The sequence below is a fragment of the Triticum aestivum genome, chromosome 6D (genome assembly GCF_018294505.1).
Source record: "Triticum aestivum cultivar Chinese Spring chromosome 6D, IWGSC CS RefSeq v2.1, whole genome shotgun sequence".
NCBI lineage: Eukaryota > Viridiplantae > Streptophyta > Magnoliopsida > Poales > Poaceae > Triticum > Triticum aestivum.
The window spans coordinates 11,349,442-11,358,112 of record NC_057811.1 but is presented as its reverse complement, the minus strand read 5'-3'; the positions used below and the strand labels follow the sequence as shown (position 1 = coordinate 11,358,112).

The 8,671-nt window shown below is 47.4% G+C and overlaps 1 protein-coding gene across 1 annotated transcript; it reads right to left on the bottom strand.

Moving 5' to 3' along the window:
* Nucleotides 1-2,074: 2,074 nt before the first annotated feature.
* LOC123140741 (uncharacterized) lies at nt 2,075-4,378 on the bottom strand. Its single transcript, XM_044560024.1, has 3 exons — nt 2,982-4,378; nt 2,689-2,880; nt 2,075-2,610 (listed from the first exon to the last, which is right to left on the bottom strand). Exons 1-3 carry the CDS (start codon nt 4,374-4,376, stop codon nt 2,323-2,325), a joined length of 1,875 nt encoding a protein of 624 aa, XP_044415959.1. The 5' UTR covers nt 4,377-4,378; the 3' UTR covers nt 2,075-2,322.
* Nucleotides 4,379-8,671: the final 4,293 nt, after the last annotated feature.

Sequence of the window (8,671 nt, the reverse complement as noted above, 5' to 3'; positions counted from 1 at the left end):
TTGTGTACTTGGACGGTTGGACCTGATGTGCTATTTTACCTGTTAGGCTGGCATATATTGAGTAAAGCTCATTCACCATCTTTCAGAGATAGATGGTGTGCCACTTGTTAATATTGTGTTGGGGCACCAACCCTAATACGGACTGCCCCTCACTATAATTAATTGCATACAATTTCATTTCTTGGTGTTTTTTTTTCAGTGCGTCTTTGTGCAAACTCGCATCCGGATGCTCCATTCGAAAGTTTCCTCGATTCGGCTGGCTCGAAAGACTCTAAACATTGCTCAATTAGCATCATGGTCCTGTTGCTTTGCAATATTTTGTCTCCATCTTTAATTCCTATAGCTATCCCAGCTACAAGCATAAGACCGATTTCTTCTTTTGAAACTTGAACAATCGATTGAGTGATCTATATTTTTTGCTCTCCAATCCACCCATCTTCTAGTGACTTCTGAATAACCTATTTGGTTTCTGCTGAGCTAAAGACTATCTATGTTATGCCGACTGTCTCGCCTCACACCTGCGCTCGATCTGCCTGTCTGCTCTTCTGCTAGCTTTATGTATCTCCCCTTCTTGTATTTCAGTGCATATACGAAGTCAGGAACAAAGGCGACTGGCCGAGAGCTAATCTAAAGATTGTTTTTTTACTGGAATCTGAAGATTGTTGAAGAACTGATGGTAAATCTTAAGCCCGAAATGGAATTAATCCAGCGGCTAGAAATCGGCGAATCCAACCAATTCATCATGCGAGCTGGGGTATTTTACACGTACCAATAACAAAATTCAAAAAAAAAAACCGTACCAATAACCATTAATTCCCTCTTCTACACATCAATTGTAGTAAACTTTTGTAGTTTCATTACTTAATGTAATTTGTATCGTGTGTGTGTATCCTTTTTACATCTACTATATCACTAAGCTCGCTAGGGTAAAAGACCTCACAATCAATTGATGTGTCCAATTGGGATTGACTCACTCGATTTTGACCGGGTCAACAATTTCTCAAGGAGCTATCCCATTTATTATTTTAATTCACCATATTCTCTAATTTTGAAGCTCTTTTATTTGATTGAGATATTCAATTTTGAATTTGGTTTACGATTTTGATCGGGCCAACGATTTTTGAAATCAATCAACACCAACCGGCTAGAAAAACATATCAACCCTGTGCACCCTCTTACCACCTAGAAAAAAGAAGCGCCACCATGTGATGATACTCTAGCACCAATATAGTACATGTAGCCACCGATGCAGAAGTTTACCAACAAAAGTATGATTTGATTAGTGCAAAACACAAAATCATACTATGAAAAACCCATTAAATAACCGCATTATCAACAAACATAAAACACACTCCTTCGTCTCCCTCATCCGTCGAACTGAACTTTTCATCGGTTCCAAAATACAAGGGGTATTAGTTCTTTGGAAAGTCAAATTTCTATAACTTTGACCAAGTCTAGAGCCAAAAATATCGACATCCATAATATTAAGCCAAAAAATTATGAAAATTCATTTCATGATGAATCTAATAACACCAATTTGATATTACAAATTTTGATATATTTTTTCATAAATTTGATCAAACTCAAAGTGGTTGGACTTTTCAAAAATGTAATACACCTTATTTTTTTAAATGAGTATTTTTTTAAGAATCACAACAACACCAACGGCGCAGCAAAGTGCGCCCAACCCTTCTAGGACTATACTATGCATGCTCAACTAGCCAAGCTTAAAACCGTTTCCCAACAAAACGGTTCAAGGTTGTGCATTTGTTTTGTGGTTGTACGGTTGCCCACTTGTCTATACTCCTCGTGTACTTGGATGCATGACCTTGAAACAAATTCCTCAACGGTAAAAGAAACATGAAGATCATAGCGGCCAATCTTCTACTCCGTATTTAATTAGCAAACAAAGTAAGAGCGGAACTGGTACTTGGTGTGTCAACACTTCGACAGTACATCACGACCACGCTCCAGATTTACAAAATATGAAAGGCACCAAAAAAATATATAAATTTCGAAACAAAGATGTCCAAAGCATTAAGCATGGGGAAAGACCGAGTATATATAGAGGTAATCACAAGTAGTAGCACCTCCCATACAGAAAACATTCATTGGAATATTACACGTTCGAAATATTAAACATGAGACGAGTCCGTAGTATACAGCTTGGATCGCCTCATGGAAAAGATTATTGTTGCACTTAAGTCTGTCTCAATCTTGAAAGCAAACAAAGCCCACATGATTCTAATCATGCCCATAACCACTCCGTCACGACTCACGACCTCCTTGCATCTAGGAGCACGGCAATTGTCTGCACGCACGCTAAACTAGCCGACCGGAGTGGCAATAAACAGAGCAATTAACAGAAGGATACGCCAAACAAATGTTGTAGATATTTGTGGCGCAACGTTCGATGCCTGTCTCATCAGCTAGCTTGATGGTCATTGTTTTAAGCCTTGGTGCCCATCTCAATGCCACTGTCACGAGATCCATCTCACGGTCCCTTCCTCTGAAGTTGTTGATTTCCACTTCTTCGAGACGAGTCAAGGAGATACTTTGGCTCCTCCAGTTCTTGGGCTCGTCACAAGGACAGTTTTCAAGACAATTTGCCTGAAACATGTAAAACATTACATTGTATTTTGAAGAAGTTACTTATGAGTAACATATATAAGCAGCATGGAGAATTACCCTGGACCAGTCCCATAGGAAAACCTTAAGCCTTTGTGTAGCAGTCTGGATTTGATGCATCATAAGGAGATGCCGGAGAAGTCCTCCTAAAACATGTCCCATTGCGTTGAGATGTAGCTCCAACACAGTAAAGTTGGCAACTGGAAGTTTCTCCATCTCGGGCGCAAAGTCCATTGCTGCACCCAAACGATCCTACAAAACAACATAATTATTTAGCTTGATGTATAGCATGGAGCCTTCAGAATTAGTTTAGCAAGGAAATCTTTTAAAGAGTTGGTCGACAAGAGACATACATAGAGATAAGCAGATATGTACAAAGAAAGGACATTGCAGCCTGGGGGGCGCAAACATGCATCTTCCTCTTGGTTGCTGCTCACCCCATCATTGTATTTATAGCTCCCTATCGTCTGTAATCTCATGCTCTGAAGCGACCAAAAACCAAAAATAAGCGACGACTCAGTGCTATATGTAAGCAACCATGAGACCTTCTCCACCATTGGGGTTGAGATGGACACCCTAAGGTCTGGGTTGGAACAAACTTTGAGCTTCAGTTGCTTAAGTAGCGGCGTCATGATTTGGAGGCCTTGACATTTGACTACTCCGTAGACACTAAGATCAAGCTCCTGCAGTGACTCCGAGTTGATTTTAACATCACGCGCGGACCTATCTGCCATCACCTTGAGCACGCGCAGGCGCGGACAGAGGGCGAGCATTGTGACAAGGTTTACGATGGTGCATCCCCTGAGGCACAACCTCTCGAGAGCTGAGAAGTCTCTGGCCGGTAGTTGTGTGAAACGGAAGGTGCGCAACTCCATCTCTGCCGACGTGGCACGGTGGAATGAGGGCAGGTTCGCAAAAATGTGTTTGAAGGAGTTGTTAGTGAAGATGAGTTCCTGCGGAGAGAGCCTCGCTGCGGCGCAGAGAAGGGAGGCAACGCTAACGCCACTAACACTGCGCCTCCAATTCTTAATTTGGTCGCATTCGAGGCCAAGAAGGGACACCGTGAGGCCGAGCGCCACAGCGGACTCGAGTGTGGCAAGCGCGGCTTGGAGCGATCTGGCCTCGACCTCACGGAAGGTGACCCTGAGCAGGCGCAACCGCGGGCAGCGGTCGAGGAAGGCGCCAATGTCGACAATGTTGCCGGAGAGAGACAGCCTCTCGAGCGCAGGGAGCTTGCCGCCCGCCTGCGGCGGCTTGACACAAAGGAAACCCGTGTCCAACTCAATGGAGGTGGCTCGGCGAAAGCAAGGCATGACGATGCTGACGGGAGGGCCTGGCTTGAACACGATTTCCCGCGGAAGGATGAAGACCAGCTCCTCGGGTGAGAGCCGCTCGGCGGCGCGCAGCAGCATCTTGGCGTGGGCGTCGTCGAGCTTGCGCGACGCCTTGGACACACTCCTCATGAGACGGACGTCGAGAAGGGACATGGATGTACGGCGAGGGACGCAGCCGAGCGCCGCTTTGACCACGGCGGCCGGGACGTCGCGGAAGGTGAGACCGGGGAGGCGGGCCCAGAGGCCGCGCCATCTGCGCGAGAGGACGCCGGTGCACGCGGCGGCGCGGGTGCAGCGCAGGCACAAGAGGATCTGGAGCAGCATGTCGTCGGGGAGCGCGCTGATGAGGTCATCTCCGCCCGGACCACGCGGCGGCGGCGAGCGCCTGAGGCGACGTCTCGATCGGAAATCCATATGAAAACCCTCCGCAGGCAGGCAACTGGCTCGGTCGCGTCAAGAGAATCGCAACTCATCTGTCGTGCGTGCGGGCCAGCCCAATTTTCGAAGCCCGGACATAATGGCCATCTCGGATACCCTCTTTTTTCTTTTTCTTTCGTGTTTGCACGTTTCAACTTTCGTTTTGTTCTCTGGATTTTTTTTTGCAAGGATAATAGAGTTTTATTCTACGTGAATAGGGTTACAATCGAAGAGGCACAAGTTCCTTCACACACGGTGAACCTCTACCTAGCCATACAGTAGTACTCACTAACAGAAAAACTTGCGTTGCCGACGCCAAATCTATGCCGACGCCCCCGTCTAACACCGCTTTTCTTTTTTTAGTGATTTCGTTCAAGAGGAATGGACCGGAATGAATCCTCCTACTGAGGCGGAGGCACTTACTCTTCTCCGTCATGAAAACCCTGGACGTAAAAATTTTGTTGCTTGGTTCACGGAGAAAGTAATTTTCCACACTTCCCTATTAAATACCTAATTCAACATTTATTAGTTAACCAAACTAATGCACGCAACAATTTCAATTATACTTGTAGAGAAAAGATCCGAACATATCTATGGATGACGAATTGAGATGGGTTTCCATGGGTTTTGACCCTGCCGTCATGACATGTAAAAAGTATGATGTGAATGGGTATCGCTTCCATACAGAGGAGCACCAGAACAGCCGGCCCGATCCCAAAACTATAAATACCGGAGTGTACACCCCCGGTCAAAATTCAGTAGACTACTACGGAAGGGTACACAATATATACGAGATTAAATTCCGCAAGGGGCGCGAGACCCTAAGTGTGCCTGTGTTCAAATGCCGTTGGTTCGATCCGCGGGAGAGGGTAAAACATACGCCTTCCATTGGTTTGGTCGAAGTTAAACCATCAACCGTCTATGCCGGAGCCGATCTCTTCATTGCGGCTACACAAGCTACACAAGTATATTATCTGCCTTACCCATGCCAGAAAGAGTACCTAAAGGGTTGGGAAGTTATGTTCAAGGTGTCGCCACATGGTAAGCTACCCGACCCGAATGAAGACGATTACTACAACATTAACCCCATGACATACGAGGGAGTGTTCTATCAAGAGCAACCTGATGATGATGATGTGGTTAGAAACGATGACGCTAGACCATTGGGTGATGATGATGTGGATCCAAACGACGACGATGCACATAATGATGGTGAGACCATTGTCAATGAAAATGACATACTTATGCTAGAAAAGTTAAACGAAGACGCCGACGATGAGGAAGAGCCTCCACCTCCGTCAGACAACGAAGATGATATGATTGATAGTGATGATGAGACCGACCGAGAAAGAGGTTACAACAGTGATGATTCGTATGGGTTCTAGCAAATGTACGTTTCAAGTCTTTTTTTGCATATGCATTTTTATTAATGTGTTTATTATTCCTTATTATTATGCCTTTTCCTTCATTTCATTAATTTACTAATTGCTTATTCTTTTTTCAATGCAGGTTCGTGGAACATGGGCAAGGGGAAGGCCGACGGCGTGGGTTTCCTACGCAAGGTCGTCGGCCTGCCTAGTCGGAGTGGTCGAGCACGTAATCCTCCCCCGGCTACTTGACGATGACTCCTCACAGGGAGGTCGAGGGAGAGGTGCCCCTAGAGGAGGAGGGGGCGGGGGGAGAGCCCCTAGAGGGCGAGGTGGTGGGGGGAGAGCCACTATAGGGGGTCGCGGCCAGAAAGAGCGCACCCTCACCGACTTAGGGGTGTTGTCTTCGAGGCCCTCCTCTAGTTAGGTACCCTCCTCTAGTGAGGTACCCTCTGGCGAGGAGGTGGAGGAGGAGGAGGAGGTGGAGGAGGAGGTGGAGGAGGAGGCAGGCGAGGAGGAGGAGGAGGGCGAGGAGGAGGAGGTTGGGGAGGGGAAGGCAGGCGAGGAGGAGGGTGGTGGCGGGGATGATGGTGGTGGCGGGGAGGGGGTTGGCAACAAGGGGTGGCTGCGTGGTAACGCAAAGCTACCGAAGCAGATTCCTGCTACTGAGGAGCAGAAGTGGCTCATTGAGCCCACGGGGAAAGAGTAAGTGGCATTTTATAATAATTTCATTATTTTGCTTGTCACATGTTCATTCCGGTTGTTATTTATTTTGCTTGTCACATGCTAATTGTTCATTCTTTTGCAGCAACTGGATATATTCTAAAGGGGTCCGTATTCCCAACGGTCTCATCACCGTCTTGCTGAAGTTACACTGGCCGGGGTTGTATTGCCCGGATCCAGTGAGGCACCCGGACCATCGGGTTTTGGCCACGCGCTGGGACAACTAGGAAGCGGCCCTCCACGCGGACCATGGGACCCATGCCAATGTCGTGATCACTACTTTCTGGGTGAGTTCTCTTTAGAAGCACAAGTCCATTCTAGTTTCATGAATGATTTAATTCATGGATTCTTCCATTCTTGTTTCATGCATGATTGTAGAAATTCTATCGAGTTATTCTGGAGCACAGGGCCAGAGCCGACCAGATCGTGCTGCGCCAATGCAAGAAGAAGGCCCGCCAGATGCGGTACGAGGTGCGCTATGTGGCCATCTCGACATACTATCACGACGCTTTTGGTGTGAAGATGACCAAGGAAGAAGCGCGGAGGATGGGCATTACCTTGGAGAGGCCTGAGTACTTGGCGATAAGTATAAAAGATTTTTCATTCCGATGTTTGTGGTACATTTTACCGTTCCATGTTGACATGCCATCATGCTTTCATTATGTAGGTGTGTCCAAATTGGTGTTATGCAAAAGACGAGTCCTGGGCGGCATTGGTGGATCTTTGGTGTGATGAGGCTGGAGCCTGGGCGGCTACGAGAAACAGAAACAAGGCTAATCGAGGGAAGGAGGGAGTACATGCTCAGGGAAACCGAAACCACTTTCTCCACAAGACACTTAATGTATGACTAACCCCATTAAACATTCTTCTTCTTCTATTTACCATCACTTTCTTATGTTTGACTAACCTCTGTTTGGTGGTGCAGGAGGAGAAACTGAAGCGGCCGCTCTCACACATGGAGGCGTGGGAGATCGCCCATACGCGGAAGGACTCCAAGCCTGGCGAGCCCAAGTACTACGGCAAGAAGACCGCACAGAGGAAGAAGGCCTACTCCGATGGGTATCTGAGGTTACATCCTGACACACCTGACCCCATTGCGGCGGATCTGGACGATAGGGTGGTGGTGGGCATGGGGCCCAAGGAGCACGGTCGGGAGGTGGTTCTCAATGCTGTGATCACTCCTACTATCTCCTACACACAGCTCCGTCGGATCGACCCGAGCCTGAGCCAGTGCACGAGCACGCCAATGACCAGTGCACAGTCACAGTACCTCTTTCAGGAGCGACAATCTGTAAGTATTTTCCCTCTTATCTTCATTCCTCACTTTATTTTCCGCATTTATTAGTTTTATGAGTTCCATCATGTCATACCGTAGGCCTACCTGGAGTACACACGCCAGGAGACCATGGCGTGGCACGAGAACCTTCATGCATACCATGAGCACAGGGATCGCCAGATGCAGCACGCTTTTCAGGAAATGGCGGCCGTCAGGTGTCCTCAATTGCAACCAGCACATGGTCCTCCAGCACAACCAAGGCTGCTGACCTTTGAGGAGTTTGTGGCACAGAACACTGGCCCCTCGCCGGTTAGTTCATCCCCAATCTATTCACCCAAAGCATATCATGCCTTTCAACACAGTCATATATCCCGTTAATATGTCTTTTCAACATCCAGGGAACCGGTGGATCAACCGTTGGCGGTGGTCTTCGCAGCACTCCCGAGTCACAGAGCCCGACCACTCCGATCCATGGAGGCGGAGGCGGAGGTGGAGGCGGTCTTGGCGGTAGCGCTGCCGCTAGCAGTGACGACCTGGGCTTCGGCGGTCTTGGCGGTGACGACCTCCGCGGTGCTCGACGTCCTGGTGCTTAAGCCTTTCGGTTACTTGTGTGCTTATGCTTATGTTTCTTTAGATGACTTGTATGTGGTGATGATGATCCTTTAGATGACTTGTGCGTGGTGATGATGATCCTTTCGGTTACTTTTGATGGTCCTTTGTGATGATGCTTATGCATATATTGTTGTACGGTGCCGGATGATACCTATGTGTTCTATATGTGCATTTCCATCATATATATCTGTTGCATATTTGAATTGAATTGATATGAAAAGAAACAGAAAAAAGAAAAAAAATCAAATGCAAACTATGCCGACGGCTAGGCCGTCGGCATAGAGCTGGAGCGAGTGCCCAGTTGCTGACACGTG